Source organism: Gopherus evgoodei, chromosome 1 (assembly GCF_007399415.2).
Source record: "Gopherus evgoodei ecotype Sinaloan lineage chromosome 1, rGopEvg1_v1.p, whole genome shotgun sequence".
NCBI classification, from domain to species: domain Eukaryota; kingdom Metazoa; phylum Chordata; order Testudines; family Testudinidae; genus Gopherus; species Gopherus evgoodei.
The window spans coordinates 320,297,144-320,324,811 of NC_044322.1; the positions used below are offsets into that span (position 1 = coordinate 320,297,144).

General features: G+C 43.4%; 1 protein-coding gene across 1 annotated transcript in view; it reads right to left on the bottom strand.

Annotated features, from left to right (window-relative positions):
• CTTNBP2 (cortactin binding protein 2) overlaps window positions 1-27,668 on the bottom strand; it is a 182,556-nt gene that overhangs the window by 49,436 nt on the left and 105,452 nt on the right. Inside the window, 5 exon segments of the mRNA XM_030549074.1 lie at window positions 7,611-7,690; window positions 8,186-8,281; window positions 13,406-13,681; window positions 16,214-16,331; window positions 20,411-20,665. Coding sequence (XP_030404934.1) covers window positions 7,611-7,690; window positions 8,186-8,281; window positions 13,406-13,681; window positions 16,214-16,331; window positions 20,411-20,665 — 825 coding nt within the window.

A 27,668-nucleotide genomic window follows, 5' to 3' on the forward strand; every position in this document is an offset into this window, starting at 1 on the left:
AGAAATTTTTTATTCATTGTATAACCATCTTGCTACTTTTATACAACCATTGGCTGGGAACAGAGAACAGCAGTCCCTGGGAGCTGCCAGTGGATTACCCTGATGAGCCGCGTGCTGAAGGTTGCTGACCCTTGGTCCATACTATTATAATGCACACATTTAAAAAAAATATTTCCAGTTCTCTGTGATGATTTTACTTCAACATGTTTTAAGTTTTTTTAACTGAATGACATAGCTTCAGCTTTACCTCTAATTGAAACTCAGAAATGCACTATATAACGTTCTGGAGAACTTAAACCCATTTCAAATCAAAATTACTTGTGGGCCTTCACTTTGTAAAATGATATTAGCGTAGTGCTCATGTGTAATTAACTGTCAAGGGAGCACAGTTAAACTACTAGGTAATTGTCAGACTCCTGCAAACAGCTGAGATCTAAGGCACACATTGTTTACCTAATTTACCAGCAGAGGGCTCTGGAAGTTTTTTTTAACTTGGGTTTTAATTATGTTTAAACTGGCTCTATCGCTATGAAAACAATGTCCAAAAGCTAATTTACCCAGATTTGCTTTCTCATTAGTTTTCATACACCAAGTAACTTGTGTAACGAAAAATGATTTTTTTTTTATACAAATAAAGCTGCTGCTCAGTAAGGAATAGGGTTGGTTTCTTTAATAATGGTTGATATGAACCAACTTATTTTAATTCTGTTTCCTCTTTAAAGCTGCTAATAATCACCTGCATATTACATTTTAATAAAAAAATCATCAATCAACTGGTAGATGGTAAAAATGAATTTAATGACTTCATTTCCATGCTTGCAATTTATTTTTTATATGACAGAATATAAGGGATTGAAGGAAAAATGTCCTTTTGAAAAGAGAAAACTTTTTTTAACTGTTGTCCATACAGTCCATGCTGGAGTTTTAAAAAATATCTTTTAACTAAAATACTACTCCCCTGCATACCTTCCTCCCTCTGTCCCCCACAAAGGCAAATCAGAACAGTCCTGTGAATCCTAAAAAGGTGTCCGGAAATTATAAAGTACTAGTGGAAAAATGTCAACATATCAGACTATCAGGTTTTTTGATGTCCAGAGAACAAGTTAGGGCCATTTTGAAAGAAAGTTACACTGTTTTTCCTGAACCAAATGATTGATAATTCAGTTCAACGTCTCATACTTTTCAGCCAAACATTAACTTCATCTCATCAGAAATCTCAGGCATCCCACTTCACAGTAATATAATCTATACCTTACCTTATGTACTGCACTAAACAAAAACAAACAAAATACCAGCATTAAAAGACAGCTACCTTTTCCGTAACTGGTGTTCTTTGAGATGTGTTGCTCCTGTCCAGTCCATATTAGGTGTGTGTGCTCGCCCCATGCACCATGCCAGAAGTTTTCCCCTTAGCAGTATCCGATGGGGACCAGCTCTGGTGCCCTCTGGATTGACATCTGCATGGCGTGGTATAAGGGGTGCCACTGGCTCCCCCACCCTCAGTTCCTTTTTGCCAGAAACTTTGACAGTGGGGAAGAAGGGTGAGTTGTGGAATGGACATGGGGAACACATCTTGAAGAACACCAGTTATGGAAAAGGTAGCTGTCTTTTCTTCTTCTAGTGCTTGCTCATGTCCATTCCACATTAGGTGACTCCAAAGCAGTACCCATAGAGGTGGGTAGAAGTTCACAGACGTGTAGACTGCAACACAGCTCTACTGAACCCAGTGTTGCCCCTGGCCTGCTGAGTGATGGCATAATAGGCCATGAACATATGGACAGAGAACCACGTTGCGGCTCTACAGATATCCTGGATAGGGATGTACGCCAGAAAGACCGCTGAAGACGCTTGTGCTCTAGTTGAGTGGGCTCTGACAACGGGCAGCAGTGGAACCCCTACCAGGTCTAACAAAAGGTAAACGAATTGGAAATCCTCTGTGAGGATACCAGAAGGCCCTTCATCCTATCCACTGTAGAGATGAAGAGCTGAGTTGATTTATTAATGTATTAATATGAAATGCCCTCGGGGCATGGAATATATCTGTACTGCATTGCTAATGAAGAACATATCACAGATGCAAACCTATTACTTATAATTTGTGTAGCATAATCAGTATGCTAGGTGCTTTTCAAATGGGTATGAAGATAAGGTCTCTAACACAAGGAGCTCGCCATTTAAACAAAGTACAAATGAAAGAAGAGGGATTAGGCAGATGCAATGGAAATTAATGTTTATGAATAATGGAAATGAGCATGGTTCTTGTGAGTTCCTTGATTTTTGTTTGGAAATCGTTTGAAGTCACTGTACGCTCTTCATTGCAAAGGTCTTTTGGAAGAATGGAAAATTTCTCTCTCTCTCTTTCTTTCTGTTAGCAGTATCTCCCACAATTCTTGATGATATCTGGGCTGCTCTCCACTTTCTGCAGCTCATGAAAACAGATCAGAGTTTGGAGCTGCATGGTGTAGCCATGCTCTCTCAGCTCCTGCTTGCTTCCAAATGAGTTATTCTCAAACTGTAAAACCTATATAACATTAACAAATCTTACAGAGATAATGAAATAACTATGTACAGTAGACAAAGAAAGACAGTCCTATGGTAATGACTCTACTTAATATCTGACCCTGGACTTATGAGCCATCCATGGTTAGGTAGAAATGTGAGAAACGCTGTTAGAAGAAAGGAAATTAACAATAAGAAATATTCCATTCTGCAGCCAAGCATCTTCCACTTTTCTTGACATCTGGGAAGTAGTGAACATCGAACAGAGGTTGAGAAGGTTAAGAAAAAGGGCAGAAAAAGGGGAAACGGTATCCCTCCTACCAATAATATTTGCTGAAAGGACAAAAGCATTTCCAGGTCATTGCCTGTAGCACATTCCTGCCAAAGAAAGCTTCTGTAGTGGATGGGAAGTCCACCTTGCAGGGATTGATAAAGATGGTAGCACTTGATCAGGTGGCCACCTTACAATTTCTACTGAGGATGCATTAGCTTTTTCTGCTCACAAGGTCTCCAAGGATTGTGTGGAGTGTGCCCATACCTCTTCTGAAAACAGAATCGCCGATGCCTTGTACGCTTCCACAATATATAGTCTAATCCTGGGGTCGGCAACCTTTCAGAAGTGGTGTGCTGAGTCTTCTTTTTATTCACTCTAATTTAAGGTTTCGCATGCCAGTAATACATTTTAACGTTTTTAGCAGGTCTCCTTCTGTAAGTCTATAATATATAACTAAACTATTGTTGTATGTAAAGTAAATAAGGTTTTTAAAATGTTTAAGAAGCTTCATTTAAAATTTAACTAAAATGCAGAGCCCTCTGGACAGGTGGCCAGGACTCGGGCAATGTGAGTGCCACTGAAAATTGGCTTGTGTTCCACCTTTGGCATGCATGCCATAAGTTGCCTACCCCTGGTCTAATCCAACTAGTAAGAGAGGATTTGGAAGCTCTGAGTCATTGGTATTTCAGATAGCAGGATACAAATGGGCCCCTTGATCTCCTCGTGGGTTCTGTACATTTGAGGTAAATTTTCAGAGTCCTTCTGACATTTAAGATGTACCACTTCTCCTCAATGGGATGCTGTGGATTTGGACAGAATAAAACTAGAACCACTTCTTGGGAAGTGTGGAAAGGAGAGTTCACCTTCGGGATAAACAATTTCAGAACTTCGAGTACCATCTTGTCCTTAAGAAACTTGTAATGAGGTTCCTGCTTGGAGAGCACTCCCAGCTCTGACACTTACTTGGTAGACATGATGGCTATCAGAAATCAAGTTTTGATGCACAAATAAAATGCAGATACTGATGTCAGTGGTTCAAAGGGATGGTTTGTCAGGGGCCTCAACATAAGTTGCAATCACTTGGGAAAAGGAGATCTAATCACTCGTTTGGCCATCCGGACTGCCCTAAGAAATCTGGGTACCTAGGTGGTCCTGCCAGGAAACCTGCAGATCCTGTAAACATCATTCTACTAAGGGCAGACACAGTGCACAATGATGCTGGGTTGGAGATCTCTATTGAAGACTTCTTGGAGAACATTCAGATAGAGGAATTACAAAATTTGCTTCATGTTCCTGGCACCAGTTGCAAAACTTGGTCCAATTAAAGAAGTATGTTTTCAAGGTTGATACTATTCTAGAAGAAAGAAGAGTTCTGGTGACTCTAGAGGACATACTCACCAATATTAGTACTTCCCTTTCGATAGCCAGGATGTTAGATGCAGCCACTTTGGGTTCAGATGAAGTAGAGGGCCATGGGAAAGGATTTCTGGTCTTTTGGGGAACTTAGTGATGGTCTCAATTTCAGCTCTATCATGTCCAAAAACCGGGGGTTACCAATATTACTGTCCCATTTTCATTTTTTTTCTGGATCACTTTCCCTAATAATGGGAAGGGCAGAAACACAGAGGGGGCCCTCTGGCTACCTGTGTGATAGTACATCTGTTTCCATAGATCTGGGGTTCACTTCCCTGAGGAATTACTTTGATTTCTACATATCTATGTGCTTCTTAAATGGTTAAGGAAAGGCCAAACAATTGGATGATTAACTAGAAGACCGCCTGATCAGGCACCACTTGCAGCTGTTCACCTTGTGCCTGCTGAGTTAGTCTGCCTTTTGGTTCAGGTCTCCCTTTATGTAAGTTGCCCTGAGGGAGAGGAGGGAACTCTCCACCCACTGCATGATTTCCATTGCTTCAGCCTGTAGTGCTGAGCTTCTTGCTGCCTCCTTGGTTGTTCACATATGTGACTGGGATCATATTGTCTCACAGTCAGGATGTGGTTCTTCTCTAAGCTTTTTTGATGATATAATAAAGCCATGCTCCTGCAGGAGATTCAAGGTCGAGGACTGTAGCTCTGTGGTTGTTGCTGGGGACAAAGCTCTAATTAAGATGCCATCCAGGAAGGTGTATAGCTGATGTGAATCTGCCTACGATTTCCACCACCATCTCTGTAAAGATCCGGGGGCCAATGACAAGCTGAATGGGAGTGTCCGATATTGAGACTGATACCTGCCATTGGCAAACGTTAGGAACCTGCAATGGCCCGGTCTGATTGGGATGTGGATATGTGCATCTGTCAGATCCACTGAAGTCAGAAGATTCCCCTGGAGACAGGGATGACACGGTAGCCGTTAGAGTCTCTATCTGGAACTACATTTCCTTCATCTACTTGTTGAGCCTTTTGAGATCTGGGTTGGCTCAGACTCCTTCCGTACACTTCTGAATGATAAAGATGGAGTAGCACCTTGAGAATCTTTCTTCTGTGGGAACTCTCTCTATTACCCCCATATCTAGGAGGTGAGAAATCTCATTCTGGATTAGGGTTTTACAGAGTTGTTGAAGATGGGGGTGTGATGCTGTTTAACAGATTGCGAGCTCAGGTTAGAGCAACAGGGCAATTCACTTGTGTGTCAATATCAAAGAAATACTAAAAGGTCTTAGTGTGTTCAAGCCAATTCACTTGTTAGAATAGATCAAAAATGATTGTACTGTTTTCACTTATCTGTATTCTGTTGTCTGCTATCGCGTTACATGTAATTACATTATGTACACCCTTCAGTGAGATAATCCTAGATCAAAAGGTGTGTTAGAATTAGGAGGAAAATTTATTTAATGTGTAAAACTTCATGAAAACTAATGAAGGATTGTTTCTGGTTATCACACTGTATTTACATTACATTTGCCCATCACATGAGACTGGAGCCTGGAAAATGTAAAAGATTGCTAACTTCAAAGCATGGATTATGTTTGACACTGAAGGACTTATGGGAAACTAGCAGATTGCTACATCTTTGCTTTGCTTTGCGTTTACAAATTTGGACTCACCTGTTAATGTACTTTACCTGCTTTAACCTCTTAACTCATTTCTTTTTCTTAGCTAATAAACCTTTAGTTAGTTTACTAGAGAAATTTACTTCTCAGCATTGTTTTTGGTGCGAGATCCAGAGCATCCATTGACTTAGAGTAAGTGACCGACCCCTTGGGTTGGGAGTAACCTAATGTCAGGTGAGTTTTGGTTTTAATAATCTTTCAACACAAAGTCTAGTTTGTCTGGGAGGTAAAGAGGGTCCTGAGAGAGCATAAGGGGACTGTTTGTGGCTCCACGGTAAGACTAATATAGTAATCCGGGAGTGCACATTTGTTATTGGCTTTGTAAAATCTTATTATAGAATATGGCACCAACTTGGGGTGTCTGCCCTATTTTCTGACAGTCTGACCTCAGATTGACGCACTCTGGTGAGCCTACCAGACAGTATGATGAGGGACTGGATGAGAAATGGACAAGGTGGAGCCATTCCTCCAGGGAATGGGAAATCCTGCTCCCAATCCTCAGCTTCAAGGGGAGACCTATGCAGTCTCTGTTACAAACAGACAGGGGCTTTGGGAGAGGCAGGGGTTCCATGGCATTCTTCTGGAGAATCTGCTGTCTCTTCACTTGTATTCCGCAAAGACAAAGGCTGAAAAGAACACCTTTGTCTGAAGGGTAGTCCGCATTCTCTTTTAAAGACATTGTGTATTGCTGGAAGGAACTGTTTAGATTTTGCGGCATTGTCTACCACCAACTTGTATAGCTTCCCTCTGAAAGGCAGGGCTCCTGTGAATTTGGCAGAGCACAGCACCTGCTTTGAGTGGTTATCCATCTTCCAGAGCCGGAGGTGGCACCTGCTCACTGAGCTGGAGGCCATGTGTTTGCCTGAGAATCTAATTGCATCCGCTGAGATGTCAGCAATGAACATTGCTTCCAAGGTAACTTTTTTTAAAATAAAGCCACAGTGAGAGTGCTCTCTACCTTTGAGAGCTCTGAGTTTTCCATCCAATAGAGAGATGCGCACTCACTCTCTCTCTCTCAAAAAAAAAAAAAGAGCTGCTAGTTACGCCCTGAGGGAGCTGAAGAGGCCTCATAGTCTTTTTTGAGAGTGGTATTCATTTTTCCATCTGGGAAGATAACCATATCTTTAACCAGGGACACATTGGAGCGTCAACTTTTGGTATCTCAGTAATTGGGACTTCTGGTTTCTGGATCCCGCAGAACCTAAGATAATTTTTGTTAATGTGCTTGCCCATGTCTGTCTTATCCCAATCATTCTTGATTACTTCCTTGCAGTGTAGGGGAATTGTGGCTTCAAGGGAGGATTTCAAGGGGAGGTATTTGCTCAGAGGCTTACTTAGGAATTTTGATGATGATGAAGACGATAATGAGGAAGACAATGACTGACATTCCAGGGTCCCTCAGCCAGAGATGAGAGAGATGCAAGCCATAGGGCTAAAGACTTTGCACTCTCTCTACTTGTTATTATATTTTAGTGTTTGTGGGATTATTTACTGGTTTAGTGGATTTATTAATAAAGGAAATTGTGAAAAATTGCAATTGTGTCTCATGTGCTTCTAGGGTCTCACATTCTGACACTATAATAATCTGATATTATTATGATACTGATTATAATATTCCTGATGCTACTAAAGACTGAACCTTTATTGACCATTAATCAATATTAATCATCGATCCACCAATAAGGCAACAAAAGACAGAAATGGAGGGTGAGATGGAAGAAGCACTGCAGACTGGGTTAAGCAGGGGTTTTCACATATGCGCAGACGGGCGCTAGTCTGGTACCTACCAGCCGGAGGTAGTTCTGCAGTATCTGAAGGTGGATCATAGATGCGTAAGTCACACTGTTTAAGCAGCCTTCTTGAGGACCTTTAAAATACATATATTATTATCTAATACCTGCAATCCTCATGATTTATACGAATGTGTAATAAACAAACAAACATTCCTATACTAGCTATTGTGAGACCTTGAAGAATCTCTAAGACTCTATATGGACATCACATATTCAATCAGAGTTGCTTATCAACTTATTTTATCATGAAAAGGATTACCTGTATCTCGTAATACAAGTTTAAAAAGATATCTGTGAGGTACTATGGGTGGTCTAGATATTATAAAATAATTGTACCTACGGGGTTTACTGCTCCTAAGTGCTATCATGTGTTTCTAAATGCTCCAGGTTCACATATCTGCTTTTAACCAAATTAAGGGATAATTATTTTACTAACTGAATCTCAAATTTATGGGAAGCAGGAAAGTCGCATGAAATACTAAAGAAAAAATGGTAGCAAATTATTCATAATCTCTATTACTACAGAATTTTTCAATTTTCAAAAACAAAATAGGTGCAAATGCCTTTACCGAATAAAAACACTGTTATGTGTTCGGTTTTATTCCTCTTCAAAAAATCCCACGGTGCCTGTGGAAAAATCTGACCTATTGACCATGGAACATTTCCTGTTAAAAAAAAAAAGGAGAGAGAGAGAGAGAGAGAGAGAGAGAGAACAGAGACATATACATACTATATCTGCACACACCCCTCCACACACACAGCACACCTATCCGCTGGCACAGAATGTGTGTATATATATATATATATATATATATATATATATATATATATATATATATATATATATATATATCTCCAGTTCTGTTATTTTGAAAAACAAATTCCACGTATAAAAACATTTAATTATTTTATATATGGGTGATGATATTTGAACATTTGCTGTTGTATGCAGATTAAAACAATAGTTTAAAATATCACTTTGTAATGGACCTTTACATTTAATATATTAAATAGTAAACATTGAATAAAACCATGGTAATTTGCTTGATTCAAAGCATAATATATATTTTAGATGGAGGGCCTGGTTTTCCATTGCCCTATATCTTGTATAGTCATTCACATCAGTGCAAAGTGACCATAAAACGCTACTAATTGTGATCTGCAACCAATTCTTGTGTAAAAAGCTCTGAAAGCTGAAGGGAAGCATTTTAAGCACACTTCGCACTAGTGCAATGAATACACAAAGGTGCAGGGTAATGGAAAGTCAGGCTCTAAGAGATGCTTGAATTTTGTGTTGCAGTGACTATTTATGAAAAGATTGGCAACAGTGAAAACAGTAGTTTTATTTATATATTGGCCAGACACATTCATGCAGTATGGTTTTCCCAGTATTGTTCTATGATTACTCTAAGTGGGAAGCATCATACTGGAATAACAATCTGTTAATTTTCCTGATCAGTTGCTAAGTAGAGCTTTCACTGAAATAAAATGGGAGTTCTCTTTTGCCTATACATGTAAGTATCAGTCAGGATCCATTACAAAAACCCAAGCACAGGATTTTATAAAAGAGATTTTGGTTTTTAAGGTGTAATGCTGATCCCTTCTTCTTGAAAGCTAGATTCTTATTGACTTAGGATCTCAGGGCAGACTGAAACCTGCGTTCTAGAGAAGATATAAAAGTGCCTTAATCCACTAAACCACCCACACAGCCAGAGTTAAAGAATGCTTTCACGTAGGCATGTTCTAAGGATCTTAAGGCAGTTCATAAGAACATAAGAATGTTCATACTGGGTCAGAACAATGGTCCATCTAGTCCAGTATCCTGTGTTCCGACAGTGGACAGTGCCAGATGCTTCAGAGGAAATGAACAGAACAGAATTTATTGAGTGGTCCAACCCCCATTGTGAATCCCAGCATCTGGCAGTCAGAGGTTTAGGGACATCCAGAGCACAGAGTTGCATCCCTGACCATCTTGGCTAATAGCCATAGATGGACCTATCCTCCATGAACTTATCTAACTCTCTTTTGAACCCCATTCTACTTCTGGCCTTCACAACACCTCCTGGCAATGAATTCCACAGGCGGACTGTGTGTTGTGTGAAGAAGTACTTCCTTATGTTTGTTTTAAACTTGCTTCCTATTAATTTCAACTGGAGACCCCTGTTTCTTGTGTTGTGTGAAGGGGTAAATTAGACTTCTTTATTCACTTTGTCCACATCATTTATGATTTTATAGACCTCTATCACAACCCTCCTTAGTCATTGCTTTTCCAAGCCAAACAGTCCCTGTCTTTTAAATCTCTCCTTATATGGGATCTGTTCCATGACTAATCATTTTTGCTGCCCTTCTCTGTGCCTTTTCTAATTCTAATATATCATTTTTTGGATAAGGAAACCAGAACTGCATGCTTTATTCAAGTTGTGGGTGTATATAGTGGCATTATGGTATTTATTGTCCTCATTATCTATCCCTTTCCTAATGGTTCCTAACATTGTTAGCTTTTTTGACTACTGCATATTGAGAAGATGTTTTCAGAGAACTGTCCATGACGACTCCAAGATATTCTTCTTGAGTGGTAACAGTTAATTTAGATCCCATCATTTTATATGTGGAGTTGGGATTATGTTTTCCAATGTGCATTACTTTGCATTTATCAACACTGAATTTCAAGTGCCATCAGTTTTGTGAGATCCCTTTGTAACTCTTCACTGTCAGCTTTGGACTTAGCTATCTTGAGTCATTTTGTATCATCTGCATCTCATAGTTTACCTCTTTTTCCTGATCATTTATAAACATCACTGGTCCCAATACAGATCTTTGGAGGACCCCACTATTTACTTTTCTCCATTTTGAAAACTGACCATTTATTCCTACCCTATCTTTTAAGCAGTTACTGATCCATGAGAGGACCTTCCCTCTTATCCCATAACTACTTACCTTGCTTAAGAGCCTTTGGTGAGGAACCTTGTCAAAGTCTTTCTGTAAGTGCAAGTATACTTTATCCACTGGATCATCCTTGTCCATGCTTACTGACCCACTCAAAGAATTTAAATTGATTGGTGAGGCATGATTTCCCTTTAGAAAACCTAAACTTCCCCAAGTTGACTCTTCCTCAATAAATCATGTTCATCTGTATGTCTGATAATTCTGTTGATTATAGTTTCAACCAATTTACCCGGTAGCGAAGTCAAGTTTACTGGCCTGTAATTGCCAGGATTGCCTCTTTAATTTTTTTAAAACAGTGGTGTTATATTAGCTATCTGCCAGTCATCTGGTATAGAGGCTGATTTAAGCAATAAGTTACATATCACAGTTTTGCAATTTCATATTTGAGTTCCTTCAGAAATCTTGGGTGAACACAATCTGGTTCTGGTGACTTATTGCTGTTTAATTTAGTGATCTGTTCCAAAACCTCCTCTTACCAACATCTCAATCAGCTCCTCTGATTTGTCACCTAAAAAGAATGGCTCAGATGTGGGAATCTCCCTCACATCCTCTGAAGTGAAGACCAATGCAAAGAATTCATTTAGCTTCTATGCAATGCCCTTATCTTCTTTGAATGCTTCATTTAGCACCTCAATCATTCAGTGGATACATTGATTGTTTGGCAGGCTTCTTGGTTCAGCTGTACTTAAAAAAAAAATTTTGCTTCTAGTTTTTGTGTCTTTTGCTAATTGCTTATCAATTTTTTTGACCTGCCTTGTTATACTTTCACATATGACCTGCCAGAGGTTATGCTCTTTTCTATCTTCCTCAGTAGGATTTGACTTGCAATTTTTAAGTGATGTCTTGTCTCTAACTCTCTCTTTTACTCTGTCGTTTAACTATGGTGGCATTTTCCTGTTTTCTGGGTTTTTTTAAAATATATTTGGTGTATATATATATATCATTTGAACCTTCATTATTGTGTTTTCTAAAAAGGTATCATACAGTTTGCAGGCATTTCACTCTTGTAACTGCTCTTTTTAATTTCCATTTAACTACCCTTCTTATTTTTACATAGTTTGAAGCTAAATGTTACCATTGGTGGGTTTCTTTGGTATTTTCCCCTTACAAGGATTTTAAATTTACCATATATACTCATTCATTAGCCTGTTAATTTATAAGCTGACCCCCCAAAAAGGATAGGTAAAAATTGCAAAAACTGTATGATGCTTTCATAAGCTGATCCTATATTTCAGGGGTTGGAAAACTTTGGCTCCCAGCCCATCAGGGTAAAGCTGCTGGTGGGTTGGGACACTTTGTTTACTTCAAGCATCTGCAGGCATGGAGCCCCTCATCTCCCTGTGGCTGCAGTTCACAGTTCCCAGCCAATGGGAGCTGTGGGAAGTGACGTCACTTCCCGCAGCTCCCATTGGCTGCGAACGGTGAACTGCAGCCACAGGGAGATGAGGGGCTCCATGCCTGCAGATGCTCCAGGTAAACAAAATGACAATGTATTAAATATTCAATTCAATCATTCCATAGAGTTTAAAATCATCAAATTTTGGTGTAGAACCATTTATAAGCTGACCTCCGCTCTTTGATGCATCACTTTTTTACCAAAAATATTCGGCTTATGAATGAGTATATATGGTAATTACATTATGGTTGCTATTACCAATTAGTTCAGCTATCTTCACCTCTTGGACCAGATCCTGTGTGTCACTTAGGACTAAATCAAGAATTGCCTCTCCCCTTGTGGGTTCCAGGACTAGCTGTTCCAAGAAGCTGCCATAAATGGTGTCTAGAAATTTTATCTCTGCATCCCATCTTGAGGTAACATGTTCCCAGTCAGTAGGGGATAGCTGAAATCCCCGATAATTATTTTGTTTTCTGTTTTTGCAGCCTCTCTAATCTTCTGGAGCATTTCACAATCACTGTCATCATCCTGGGCAGGTGGTTGGTAGTATATTCCTACTGTTATATCTTACTATTCAGGCATGGAATCCATACAGATTTTATGGTAAAGTTTAATTTAGATTTTTATGCTATTTGACACTATGCTTTCTTTCACATAGAATGCCATTCCCCCACTAGTAAGACCTACTGTCATTCCCACATATTTTGTACTCTGGAATTACCGTGCCCCATTGATCATCATCATTCCAACAAGGTTCTTTGATACCTATTATGTCAATATTCTCATTTAATACCAGGCACTCAAGTTCACCAATCTTAGTATTTAGACTTCTTGTATTTGCATACAAGCACTTATAAAATTTGTCAATATTTAGTTGTCTTCCATGTGATCTAATTGAACGGGACTCTTTCATTTGACTGTTTCTCTTTAGTTCCCACCTGTAATCTGTCAGCTTCAATCCTCTCTTCTTTACTAGGATATAGAGTATCCCCTTTAATGAATCCTCCCCTAATGGATGTGTCTATCAGAACTGTGTGCTCCTCCACACCTGTCAGCTTTTCCTCAGTATGTAGTTTAAAAACTCCTCTATGATCTTTTTCATTTTACATGCCAGCAAGCTGGCTTCATTTTGTTTTAGGATGAGCTCCTCCTTTCCCAAAAGGGCATTTCCTTAGTCTCTAAAGTTTAAAGCAGCATATTAAGAAACCTCATCAAATATTTTCTTCCAATTTTATTTTATTGGGTAAGTAATACTTAAGGTATAAAAGTGTCTTAAATGCAAATGAGTGTTTTGTGTAATGAATGCAATCATGATGGCCTGATCTAGCTCAGAAGCTGCCACGAGTAATCTTAAATATACTTAACTAAGGAATTAACAACATATCATGCACCCTGCAAACAGGAAAAAAGTATTGCTTTTCTTTCAAGCAACAGTGATGATTCTTACCTATTTTGATGGAGAATATACTGCTTGCACTGAGGCCAATGTTGGATTCTGCAGCATTATTAAATGTCAGGTCTTCTAGACTCCTCCATCCATCAGAGGCGATTGCTTGGAAATGGTTTGTCACCGCCTGACTCACTGCTTTCGAAAAATCATCCCATGATGTCTGTTTGCGGATATTTAAAGAACATATTGTGTTTTCTGTGTCACAATCCTCTGTACCACAGTAGGCTAGTTCTATTTCACTGACTGAAATCCTTAAAGGTACTCTAAGAGCATCTATTAAAAAAAAATTAGAGAACCTAAGATAGTTAAAATCACACAAAAAACACAATAAAAGAGCTATTGTAAATAAGATTAATAATGAAGTACTTTTACATCTCAATAGCCCTTGGAGACAGACAAGTATTATAACATCTATTATTCATTAGGGAATATGGAGAAAGAGCATGGTCTGTACCACAATGCAAAAGTCATAAAACCACTATTAAATTACAGATTATTATACAAAGCATTCAACATCACTACCTTCATTTTATAAGTATCAATAATACACTATTGGTCTACAAGACAAGCTTAAAAAATCTTTCATTTTCTCATTTCAGATCCAAATTCTTACAGATTTAGTCATATGGCTAGTGGTTTCTAACATTTCATTTCCTAACAGGGAGGAGATTTCATTTGTGGTTATGCATATGTATATCAATGCAATTTTACTATCATTATAGAAAAAGCTAATAATTATTTAGTTGCAGTTACAGGGAAAAATATCCAAGCCAAACATTTTTATGGGAGTCTGGAAAGCAAAAAATTTGAAACAGATTTCTCTTTGTGGACATTTTCTTTCATAGGAAAATAAAGACATTACATACTTAAAAATAGACAACCCATTGGAAACATTTTAAGAGTGTCACCAGAGAAAAAAAGTTAAAAAATAATAAAGGAACAAAGTGTGTGCGGTGGGTTACATACACAGCATAACACATTAGAGGAGTAATTTTTGGATCTTGCTGTACTCTGAGAACTGTGACAAAATTCCATAATAGCAATAGATTAAGTAGATTAATATCTGTTTATACTATATGCTAGAGGTGGCCAAACCATTAGTCATGAGCCCTATGTGACTCTTTTATAGTTAAACTGCAGCTTTCAGGGCCCCCAATGCCCCCTCCCCCCCATCCTTCTCTACCTACCAGATTGTTTGGAGGAGCTGGGGCTTCTGCCTGTGGTGGCATGGTGGGGCTAGGAGTTTCTGCCCAGTAGAAAGAGGGATCTTGGGGCTTCAGCCCTGCAGGAGGCGCCTGCTGAAGCCCCATGCTCCAGCAAGTGTGCCCCACAGGGCTGAAGCTCTGAGACCCTGCCCCTGACATCTGCAGGGCAGACACCCCTAGCTCCACCATCTTGCCACAGGGCTGAAGCGCCAAACCCCATCTCTGAAGATCTGAAGATTGTTGATTGCAGCTCAGAGGGCCAGTAAGTTTGGCCATCCCTGCTATATGCATCATTAAAGGTCACTCTAGGATTGCAAGCCTCACTCTCCCCCAACTTCATTGGAAAAACAATACATTTCAGCAAATGACCCTGAAATACTGAGGGAGTGCAGCTACAGGATTGATGCTGGCTGGTTTGGGGAGCAATTCTGCTGTAACAAGACTTTCAATGCTGTTTTGGTTTTGTTCTTATAGTTCAACTGGGGAAAAAATCTGATTGGAGGTCAAACTGATATAAATATGGCAAAAAATGCCAGTGATTTGAAAAAAAAATCCATTTTAGGTAGAAGAAAACATATAATTTAATCTGCAACATTTTGTTTTAGGGATTTTTAAAAGGCTAGATTCATAAAATGTCTGGTGGGGATGGTGTCACCACTGCCGCCTGTAACGTTCAGCCCAGTGCTTTGGGCACTCTCATCCAGTGAAAATTCACAGTCAGTCATAATGACGACGACTAGCTACTGGACCAGGAAAAGAGAGTGAAAATGACTATATATCCTAGTAGTTAAGGCATTCTCCTGCAACATGGGAGACCCAAGATCGAGTTCCTGCTTCAATTACTCTGTTTATACATAGTAGAACAGTTACAACAGGAGAGAATGAGAGAGATCAACACTAGAACCTGGTCTCCCACATTCCAGTTAAGAGCCCTAACCACTGGGCAAAAAATTTTAAGTAGGGCACCAGCACCACCTCCTCCTCCCATTTCTGAAAGGCATCTAAATTATGAAAAAAATGGTTTTGAGCCAAAACTATTTGGCAAATTTGTATCAAATTCACTAGCAGGTTTGCAGCAAAAAACCCTGCACTTTTTGGTGAATAAACAATTAGTCTGGAAAAAAAAATCATCCAGTTCTACTCCAAATCCAAAAACAAACAGGTTATTCTGTTTAAACCTGATGAGGATTTTGCCCAAAGAGTCTGAAAAGAAGAGGATAAGAATAATGAAAGGAAGAAAGGTAAAAGTTCTGATGAAAAATAATTACTAAATATTAATTTACCAATTCCAAAGGATTAGGTTTGTTTTCAGAATTGAGCAATTTATTTGATTTTTTTTTTAAAGTTGACACATTTTTAGGTACTACTAAAAATCAGAACAAGAGATTACCCTATACCTTCCAACAAGATGTTTTTTGTCATTTATTGTAGCAGAATTTTGTCTGCACTCTTTAAAAACTAAACTGGCTTGGTGGTTGAAAAATGTGAGCAGGGTGAGATTAAGGGTAAACAAACACTGTATTAAGTGTTTCTTCTGTGTCCCACAAGACCCTGGCTGCTAAATATTTTAGAGCAGTGCTATTGGCAAACTGTAACTCACTCAAGTTCTCCAGGAGATGTTTGCAGTCATCAGTGGCAACATCATGTAGCGTTCGATCGCACTTATCTTTTCTTTCAGCCTCTAGTCCACCATGGCTACACAAGATTTCTAGGCAGTTCTGGAAAGGTGAGAGCTGTATTATTTGCAGTTTAACTAAATTAACTTGGGGTAAATACTCAAAAATTGTTTTCTGCCGGAAGCAGGCAGCCCTACAATTAGCCATTACACTTCTGATTCAATACGTACACATGTATTATATTAAAAGGCAAGTTGAAGGTTTAGTAATGACTAACCTACAAGGACATTCAGAAGACATGAGCAACCCATTGAATCTGTGTTTACTTAGCAACAAAAACATTAGCAGGGTAACAAATTGCCATCCATGCTTGGTATGTGAGTGATACACAATAACCCAACAATGATAGTTGCAAATTCACCTTACAAGTCCCTCCTTCAGCAAGTAAATTTGAATTTCTGAAAGAATATCAATAATGCAAACAAATCTTAGTTTGTAACAAAAACAACAGAATACAAACATTTAGGCACACCACCCCAAATTTTTAAAGCTATTATAAAGAGAGAAATCTAGCTCAAGTGACCCTGCTGACTGCAGCTGTGACAGTATGGCACAGGGAGAAAGGTGATCGCTCAAGCTGTCTGGTCCCAGGTCATTTAGGGCTTTACAGATAATAATGAACACCTTAAGCTCCACTGGCAAATCAACTGGTAGTTAGTACAGATCCTGGAGCACCTGTGTCATTTATTTGCTTTTAGCAAGATGCCCCATTCAATAAGAAAGCCACTGCATTCCACACCAGTATCTGTCTCCAAATAATTTTAAGGGGTGGCCTTACGTAGAGTGCATTGCAGTCATTTAATCTTGAAGTAACTGGGCAGCACAGCATGGGGAGGAGGTGACCAGACCTCTGTGGAGAAAGAGGTGGTTCAGGACTATTTAGAAAAGCTGGATAAGCACAAATCCATGGAGCCAGATGCGCTGCATCTGAGGGTGCTAAAGGAGTTGGCGGATGTGATTGCAAGGCCATTTGCCATTATCTTTGAAAACTCATGGCGATTGGGGGAGGTCCTGGATGACTGGGAAAAGGCTAATGTAGTGTTCATCTTTAAAAAAGGGAAAGAGAAGGATCTGCGGAACTATAGGCCAGTCAGCCTCACCTCATTCCCTGAAAAAATCATAGAGCAGGTCCTCAAGGAATTCTGAAGCCCTTAGAGGAGAGGAAAGTGATCAGGAACAGGCGGCATGGATTCACCAAGGACAAGTCATGCCTGACTAACCTAATTGCCTTCTATGAGGAGATAACTGGGTGTGCGGATGAGGGGAAAGCAGTGGATATGTTATTTCTTGACTTTAGAAAAGTTTTAGATACGGTCTCCCACAGTATTATTGCTGGCAAGTTAAAGAATTATGGGCTGGCTGAATGGACTATAAGGTGGACAAAAAGCTGGCTAGATCATTGGGCTCAACAGGTAGTGATCAATGGCTCCATGTCAAGTTGGCAGCCGGTATCAAGCGGAGTGCCCCAAGGGTCGGTCCTGGGGCCGGTTTTGTTCAATATCTTCATTACTGTTCTGGAGGATGGCGTGGACTGCACTCTCAGCAAGTTTGCAGATCACACTAAACTGGGAGGAGTGGTAGATACACTGGAAGGTAGGGATAGGATACAGAGGGACCTAAACAAATTAGAGGATTGGGCCAAAAGAAACATGATGAGGTTCAACAAGGACAAGTGCAGAGTCCTGCACTTAGGAGAGAAGAATCCCATGCACTGCTACAGACTAGGGACCGAATGGCTAGGCAGCAGTTCTACAGAAAAGGACCTAGGGGTTACAGTGGACAAGAAGCTGGATATGAGTCAACAGTGTGCCCTTGTTGCCAAGAAGGCTAAGGGCATTTGGGGCTTGTAATAAGGTGGTGCAGCTCCCCTCCAGCCCAGAGGAGGAAGAGCTCAGCTGGAGGCCAGAGTGGGTGGGGCTAAAGAGCACTGAGCCTGCCCCTCAAAGGGTCAGGCGCCGACCTGGAACTATAAAGGCTGGCCCTTAGAGCTCAGTGAGGCCCCAGCAGTTGGAGTGAGCAGACGTCCCTCAGGGAGCTCGCGACTGGGAACCTCCTGCGACCCAGGGCAGCCGCCCAGACTGGCCTGAGCTCCCCCACGTCTGATACCCAGAGGAGCCGCCGGAGCTCCCCCGCACTTGCTACCCGGAGGAACCGCTGGAGCTACCCTGGGCCGACTATCCGGAGGAGTTCCCGGACCTACCACCCAGCCCCGGCCGCGACGAGCCCATGCTCCTCGACCCTGCAGAGGCCGACATCAGAACCCAGGTAGGCTCCGAGGGGGAATACAGAAGTAGCCCGGGGAAGCCGACCCCAGTCTGGCTGCAGCATTACCAGAGCCTATGTCAGTGTGTTGCGGCCAGGATCCCCACTGACTAAGCAGTGGATCTTCAGCCACTGCTAGGGCCCCGGGCTGGGACGCAGTGGAGTGGGAGGGCCTACGTCCCCCCTGCCACCCAACTCCTGGGTGGCAGACTCCCCCTCTCCCTGGCCAAAGCCTATTATTGCTGACTCAGTGTTTGTTGCCCTGCCCTGACCTAGGGCCAGGGCCTTAACTGTTATTTGTGCTCAGCCCTGCCGAAGGACCTGAGCCCCTTGCCCCCACAGGGCAGGCGATTGCTGCAAGGACGGCCGGGCTATTTCCTGGCATGTTGTGAGCTAGTGTGGCTCCCCTCCTCCCCCCGGAGAGAGTCGAGCCCTGGCTGCACTCGTGTACAGGGCTGTATAAGTAGGGACATTGCCAGCAGATTGAGGGACGTGATCATTTCCCTCTATTCGACATTGGTGAGGCCTCATCTGGAGTACTGTGTCCAGTTTTGGGCCCCACACTACAAGGAGGATGTGGAAAAATTGGAAAGAGTCCAGCAGAGGGCAACAAAAATGATTAAGGGGCTGGAGCACACGACTTATGAGGAGAGGCTGAGAGAAGTGGGATTGTTTAGTCTGCAGAAGAGAAGAATAAGGGGGAATTTGATAGCAGCTTTCAACTACCTGAAAGGGGGTTCAAAGGAGTATGGATATAAACTGTTCTCAGTGGTACCAGATGACAGAACAAGGAGTAATGGTCTCATGTTGCAGCAGGAGAGATTTAGGTTGGCTATTAGGAAAAACTTTTTCACTAGAAGGGTGGTGAAGCACTGGAATGGGTTACCTAGGGAGGTGATGGAATCGCCTTCTTTGGAGGTTTTTAAGATCAGGCTTGACAAAGTCCTGGCTGGAATGATTTAGTTGGGAACTGGTCCTGCTTTGAGCAGGGGCTTGGACTAAATGACCTCCTGAGGTCCCTTCCAACCCTGATATTCTATTCTATATTCTATGTAATAAAGTATGGTGAATAGTGGCCAGGTCCTCAGACACAAAAAAAAAAAAAAAAAAAAAAAAAAAAAGTCACAACCTCTTAGCCAGAGTCAGGTGATAAACAGATCTGGCCAAGATTTTTAAAAGCGTGGAGAAATTTTAAGTGCATTCATTTTTGGGTGCCCTATCCAAGATACCTACAGAGGCCTCATTTTCACAGGGGTGGAATCAAGAGAATCAAGCCTCTTTTATAATGTCTCAGTTTAGGCACTCAATATCACTAGCTGATTTTTAAAAACTTGGGCTCTATTCTCAAAACTATCCTTCCCTATGCCCCTCAATGACATCTCTGTTCCATTCTCTCTGCCAGAAACAGTCTCAGCTTTGAACTGATACAAATCCTACTTCTCATTAAAAAAAAATTAAAAAAATCAATTAACCATTCAGAGTTAGTAGCGTCAAGCTTCTGATGCCAAATGTTGCATTAGTGCCTGGTGTCAAGAAACTGCCCTGCTGACATCAATTAGTCAGGGTGGAGTAGGTCAGATTGGATTTCCCCCTGCAATCATAATAAAACATTTTCCAGCTAACGTACTCATTTCCAATTGAAAAGCCCGCGCAAAGCACAGATACTTTAAAAAAAAAAATCAATATTCCATGGATAGTTGGAGACTGTATTTGCAAAATTAAGATAATTTTCATTTAACTATGAACAGTTACATTTACAATTAAGGATGTCATTAACTTGACATGTCTATATTATATAGACACAATTAACGGAAAAGTAATTTAATTGCTACAATAGTTATAACAACATACAGACAGACCTTAAAGCCTTTTGATGCTGCTATATGGGCAGCAGTCCAACCCTCTTTGTCAGCATGGTTGATGAGATCTGCAGAAACAACAGGTCTTGCTTTACTGGGACAGCTGTCTTCTCTGCATTCCAAGTCAAAGAAGCCTGAATTAGGCTGTGCATCATTCATAAAGTTTCCATTGTCTGTTTCTCCATAGTACATAAGGAGTTTGAGGCTGTCAACATTACCAGAATCCACAGCTGCATGAATTGGTGTCCAGCCATCCTAAAGACACAAAAAGGAAAAGCACAACCCCACCACATGGAGAAAAGTGGTTAGTTACAGAATTTATATTACTAATTGCTTTCTATCAAACATGCTGTCTGTAAAGCTTTTAAGCATCCAACAATGGCTGGCTATAAACAAACGTCACAGTTTTGTATGAGACAGCCCATCTGTTGTACTTTATGCAAAAGTATGTGTGTGAGATGCCTGGTGTGAAATGAAAAAGGTGGGTTACAGTCCCATAATACCTGCTTGGAAAAAGACATTTATTGAGTCACCACAGGTTGTAAGGGTCCACCGAAAACATGCCAAGTGGAGGTCAAACTGAATTAAAGCAACCTTCTGCCAGGGATGTCTTGGGTTGCAAACTGCGAGCTAATGTAACATTGTAACTGGACGTTTGTCAGATTTTTTTATTTACTATTCTGTACAATTTTATATAGCACTTTTCTCCTCTCTGGCTATGCACAATGTTAGCTTCTCTCTGCATTAGCACAACAAAGCCAGTGCAGCTGCTCTTGGAAGAATTTTGAATCCTTAATCAGGGCCGGCTCTGGCTTTTTTCTGCCCCAAGCAAAAAACCTGCGGGCCGGCTGGAGCAGCGAGGGAGCTGGGGGGAGGGGGACAAACCAACTTGCGGTCGGCCGGAGCAGCAAAGGGGGATGGTGGTGGGGGGAACAAACAAACCTGCATGCTGGCTGGAGCAGCGAAGGGGAGGGGGGGAGACAAACAAACCTGCAAGCCGGCGGGAGCGGCAAAAGGGAAAACAAACAAACAAAACCTGCAGGACGGACGGAGCGTGGATGTAGGGGGACTCCCGGCCCTGTAGATGTGCCCTGGGCAGCAGGCGGCAGAGTGAGAAGGGGGGCAGCCAGGGCTTCCTTCAGTGGGGCACTCGCCACGCCGCCTGCGGGAAGACTCCGTGCCGCTCCGGTCGCCGTGCAGAGAAGGATGCAGGCTGCCCTGCTGGGCTTGCTACAGACCTGGCAACGCTCCCAGCAGGGCGCTCCCCTCCTCTGTGCTGCTGCCCCCTACAGGGCGGCTAGAGCAGCAAAAAAAAAAAAAAAAGAAAAAACCTGCAGGGGTAGCCAAAACGGTGAAGGGGAAAAAAAAAAAAAAAAAAGTGGCCAGAATGCCACCCCTTGGAATCTGCCGCCCCAAGCACGAGCTGCTCAGGTGGTGCCTGGAGCCAGCCCTGTCCTTAATTCTTCTTTGATGTCCTTAATTTAAAAGGCCACAGTCTGAACTTGTCTCTCCTACTTATTTTCTTCTAAATTATCACTACATTTGAGCTGACCATACAAGCTTCTTTCCATTGTAAATGACAAAAAGATTCTCAGCATATGGTGGTGCTGGAACAGTTTTTGGAGTGAGGGTACTGAGATGCATCCCTCTTGCCCCTGTCTGCGACCCTCACCCACTAGAGCTGGGGCCGGAAGCATGCCCTTGGCTCTGGGAGCGGGGACGCGAACAGGAGTAAGGCAGTGGAGGCTGGGGCCACAGCTATGGACGGGTGCAGACTCCTGGGCATGGGGCTGGCAGCCGGGACTCTGCATGCAGGGTGGATGGCCAGGACCCTGGGGCCAGTGGCTGGGACCCTGGGGCTGGCAGAGGAACCCCTGGACACAGAGTCAGCAGCCGGCTGGGACCCTGGGCTGGCAACTGGGACTCCAGGGCAAGCAGCAGAGCCCCCAGGCATGGGGCAGGGCCAGGACCCTGGGACTGGCAGTGGAGCCCCCAGGTGTGGAGCTGGCAGCAAGGACCCTGGGGCTAGCAGCGGAGCCTCTGGGGTCCCAGCAGCTGGGACGTCATATGTGGCCTAGAGGCTGGGACTCTGAGGCTGGCAGCAGAGCCCCCAGGGACAGCAGCCAAGCAGGACCCCAGGTCGGCAGAACCTCCGGGCCGCAGGGGGCCAGCAGCCAGCACACAGGGTGGCAGGGGCGTGGGGCCAGCAGCCAGGATACTGGGCGCAAAATCTGGGGGTGCTGCAGCACCCCGCGCAGCCCTACTTCCTGCACCTTTGTCAGCATATATGTATGGTTTGAGTTTTGCAATCTCCTTAGTTTGGAAAAATCAACACACATTCATACAACTCAACACTAACATTGGTTCCACCCTTCATCATTTTGCTACTACATTTTCTACTCTAAGGAAAGATTTTTTTTAATTTCAGGAATGCTTGATGGTTTGGATTTTACTTTCAAAGAGATCCACTTAGAAAATGCATGCCCTAGTGAGAGAAATGTCTTGCAGTAGATAGTTTCATTTTTTAAAATTGGAAAAACAATTTAAGGTATTCACAGACCTTGACCTCAAAAACTAAATTTTAAAGTAATTTATTGGTCATCTGCAGCCAGCACTCCACAATGAAAGTTGGCAGAAAGGTACCAGGAACATTTCCCCTGTATTACCCAGCAGAGCAGAGCACAATGGCAGTGCTCACACTCCTTTAACAGCAAAGACTGATTCAGGGTTCTTCCTCTGTTTATGATATCTTCCTCAAAGTTGGTAGGACAAGATGGATTCATGGACCTGGCCTCCTGACACCAGACAGGGAGTCTGTTCCCATGTGGGGGAAAAGTACGCTGTGCCTTCTCCAAAGGTAGTGCAGTGGCTAGCCTTCTGTGGCAGTGGGAAGCACTCTGGAGCCATTGGGAAAAAATGTGGAAGTCTCTCAGTAACAAAGGCATTTAAGTCCCAATGACTGAATTTCAACGGGACTTAGGTGCTTTTGAAAAATTTATCCATTGTACCTCCCTAGGTCGTCTTCTCAGGGTGATGCACTTCTGTAGCACCACCTTCCGTAAGGTGTGGCTTAATATTACAACAAAGAAGCATTCAGTAAGTGGCAATTTCTGTAATGTCTTGGTATAAAAAGTCAACTTATCAACCAGATAAGAACTTTTCAATAATGTTTTCTATATCCTCTTTTCCTCTAATTTCAAAATGAATTCAGGTTATTTTCCACACAAAAATCAGCCCCTTTTAACCTAATTAACATGCAGTATGTGTTTAAAAGGCTACAAAACATATAAAATATATTTCATACAATATTTCTGGACAGTATAAATCTCAACATTCAGGGATAAAAAGTCTCAATATTATGTGTACTTATCAAATGTTTAAGCAATAGCTCTGAAGTATGTGAATAAAGGAATGCCTAACCTTTAAATTTGAACACTCTCACCTACCCTCTCCCCATCCACACCACACACATACATTTTATTTTATCCTCCTCACTCTCCCTTTGTGACAAATGTCTAAGAACTCCTTTCACAATCCTTGCTGAAGAATGTTTTTTTCAAGGATAACATTGATCTGCAATTAGACAAGATGTCCCAGAGCTATAGAGGTATCGGGGCTACCACATAGCCCTACCTCATTCATGACTGACACCAGGAGAAGCAAGGCTACAACAACATAAGAACATTAGAACATAAGAATGGCCGTACCGAGTCAGACCAAAGGTCCATCTAGCCCAGTATCCTTTCTACCGATAGTGGACAATGCCAGGTGTCCCAGAGGGAGTGAACCTAACAGACAATGATCAAGTGATCTCTCTCCTGCCATCCATCTCCATCCTCTGACAAACAGAGGCTAGGGACATCATTCCTTACCCATCCTGGCTAATAGCCATTTATGGACTTAACCACCATGAATTTATCCAGTTCTCTTTTTAATGCTGTTATAGTCCTAGCCTTCACAACCTCCTCAGGTAAGGTGATCCACAAGTTGACTGTGCGCTGCATGAAGGAGAACTTCCTTTTATTTGTTTTAAACCTGCTACCTATTAATTTCATTTGGTGACCCCTAGTTCTTGTATTATGGGAATAAGTAAATAACTTTTCCTTATCCACTTTCTCCACATCACTCATGATTTTATATACTTCTATCATATCCCCCCTCAGTCTCCTCTTTTCCAAGCTGAAGAGTCCTAGCCTCTTTAATCTCTCCTCATATGGGACCCTCTCCAAACCCCTAATCATTTTAGTTGCCCTTTTCTGAACCTTTTCTAGTGCCAGTATATCTTTTCTGAGATGAGGAGACCACATCTGTACGCTGTATTCGAGATGTGGGCATACCATTGATTTATATAAGGGCAATATAATATTTTCAGTCTTATTCTCTATCCTCTTTTTAATGATTCCTAACATCCTGTTTGCTTTTTTGACTGCTGCTGCACACTGCATGGACATCTTCAGAGAACTATCCACGATGACTCCAAGACAACAACACTGCATACCGTGAGAGTTGAGAGTGAAGCAGATCAATTCTACCTCTGCTGTGTTACACAGGAAAAGACGGTTACTCACCTTTGTAACTGTTGTTCTTCGAGATGTGTTGCTCACATCCATTCCAGTTAGGTGTGCGCGCCGCGCGTGCACGTTCGTCGGAAACTTTTTACCCTAGCAACTCCAGTGGGCCGGCAGGTCGCCCCCTGGAGTGGCGCCGCCATGGCGCCCAATATATATCCCTGCCGGCCCGCCCGCTCCTCAGTTCCTTCTTGCCGGCGACTCCGACAGTGGGGAAGGAGGGCGGGTGTGGAATGGATGTGAGCAACACATCTCGAAGAACAACAGTTACAAAGGTGAGTAACCGTCTTTTCTTCTTCGAGTGATTGCTCACATCCATTCCAGTTAGGTGACTCCCAAGCCATACCTAGGCGGTGGGGTCGGAGTGAGAAGTCGCGGCACGGAGCACTGCAGTTCCGAAGGCCGCATCCTCTCTCGACTGCTGGACCAGGGCGTAGTGGGAAGCAAAGGTGTGGACCGATGACCAGGTCGCTGCCCGACAGATTTCCTGGATGGGCACACGGGCCAGGAAAGCCAGCGACGACGCCTGCGCCCTGGTAGAATGCGCAGTCACACGGCCCGTAGGGACATGGGCCAAGTCATAACAGGTCCTGATACAGGACGTAACCCACGAGGATAACCTCTGGGAGGAGATAGGAAGCCCTTTCATACGGTCCGCTACCGCCACGAAAAGCTGGGGGGATTTGCGGAAGGGTTTGGTCCTCTCTATGTAGAACGCGAGAGCTCTACGGACGTCCAGCGAGTGGAGCTGCTGCTCCCTGCCTGAGGAGTGAGGTTTTGGGAAAAAAAACGGGAGGAAAATCTCTTGGTTGACGTGGAAGGCTGAGACCACCTTGGGTAGAAAGGCAGGGTGTGGTCTAAGCTGCACCTTGTCTTTGTGGAAGACCGTGTATGGGGGGTCCACCACAAGGGCTCGGAGTTCCGACACCCGTCTAGCTGAGGTGATAGCTACTAGAAAGGCAGCCTTCCAAGAGAGGTAAAGCAGGGAGCAAGTAGCTAACGGCTCAAAGGGGGGCCCCATGAGCCGGGACAACACCAGGTTAAGATCCCAGGTTGGAGCAGGGGGACGGACGTTAGGGAATAACCGTTCCAGCCCCTTAAGGAATCTCGACACCGTCGGGTGAGAAAAAACGGAGCGACCGTCCGCACCCGGGTGAAAGGTGGAGATAGCTGCCAGATGGACTCGCAACGACGATAAGGCCAGACCATGTTCTTTGAGGGACCAAACATAATCTAAGATTTCGGATACCGAAACTTCCATAGGGCGGAGATTTCTCTCTACGCACCAACAGGAGAAGCGTTTCCATTTTGCCGAATATGTGGCTCTTGTGGATGGTTTCCTGCTGCTCAAGAGCACCTCTCTCACAGGCGTGGAGCAGCGCAGCTCGGAACCAGTTAGCCACGCAGGAGCCACGCCGCTAGGTGCAGCGACTGCAGGTCTGGGTGACAGAGGGACCCGTGGTCCTGGGTAATCAGGTCCGGATGAAGGGGCAGGGGAACTGGGTCGGCTACGGCCAAGTCTAGCAGCATGGTGTACCAGTGCTGTCTGGGCCATGCCGGGGCCACCATGATCACACGAGCCCTGTCTCTGCGCACCTTCAGGAGGACCTTGTGAACCAGAGGGAACGGAGGAAACGCATAGTACAGGTGGGTCGACCACTGGATGAGGAAGGCATCCGCTATCGACCCCGGCTCCCTGCCCTGAAAGGAGCAGAACGCTTGGCACTTCCTGTTCCCCTTGGACGCAAAGAGGTCCACCCGGGGATAACCCCACCTCCGGAAAATGGAGAGAGCGACGTCCGGTCGAAGGGACCACTCGTGTGACAGGAAGGATCTGTTCAATCGATCCGCCAGCGTGTTCCGTACTCCGGGAAGGAAGGAAGCCCTGAGGTGAATGGAGTGGGCTACGCAAAAGTCCCAGAGTCGTATCGCCTCGAGGCACAGGGAGGAGGACCTGGTGCCGCCCTGCTTGTTGATATAATACATGGTCGTCGTGTTGTCCGTGAACACGGCTACACAACGACCCTGAAGCTGATGACAAAACGTTTGGCAAGCAAGGCGGACCGCTCTCAACTCCCTCATGTTGATATGTAGCCCCACCTCCTCCTGGGACCATAGGCCCTGCGTCCGCAGGGTCCCTAGGTGGGCCCCCCAGCCTAGATCTGAGGCATCCGTTGTCAGGGATACCGAGGGCTGAGACGGGTGAAAGGGAAGACCCGCACACAATACGGACTGGTCCACCCACCAGCCGAGGGAATCTAAGACCTTCTGGGGGACTGTGATTAACATGTCTAGCGGTTGCCTTGGTCTGTAATGACTGATAAGCCACAGCTGGAGAGGCCTCATGCGGAGCCGAGCGTAGTCGGTCACAAAAGTGCACGCCGCCATGTGGCCTAACAGGGTTAGACATGTCCTCACTGACGTCAACGGGGCTGACCGCAAGCGTTGAACGATCGCCGCCATGGTCTGGAACCGCTGCCGAGGCAGCGAGGCCCTGCCCACAGTGGCGTCCAGGACGGCCCCGATAAATTCCACCTTCTGAGTGGGCCTCAGGGTGGACTTGTCTGTGTTTATCAAGAGGCCCAGACTCGCAAACATGCCGGTGATCACGCGGACATGGCTGTACACCTGCTGTTCCGACGTGCCCCGAATCAACCAATCGTCCAGATAAGGGAACACGTGGACACGGT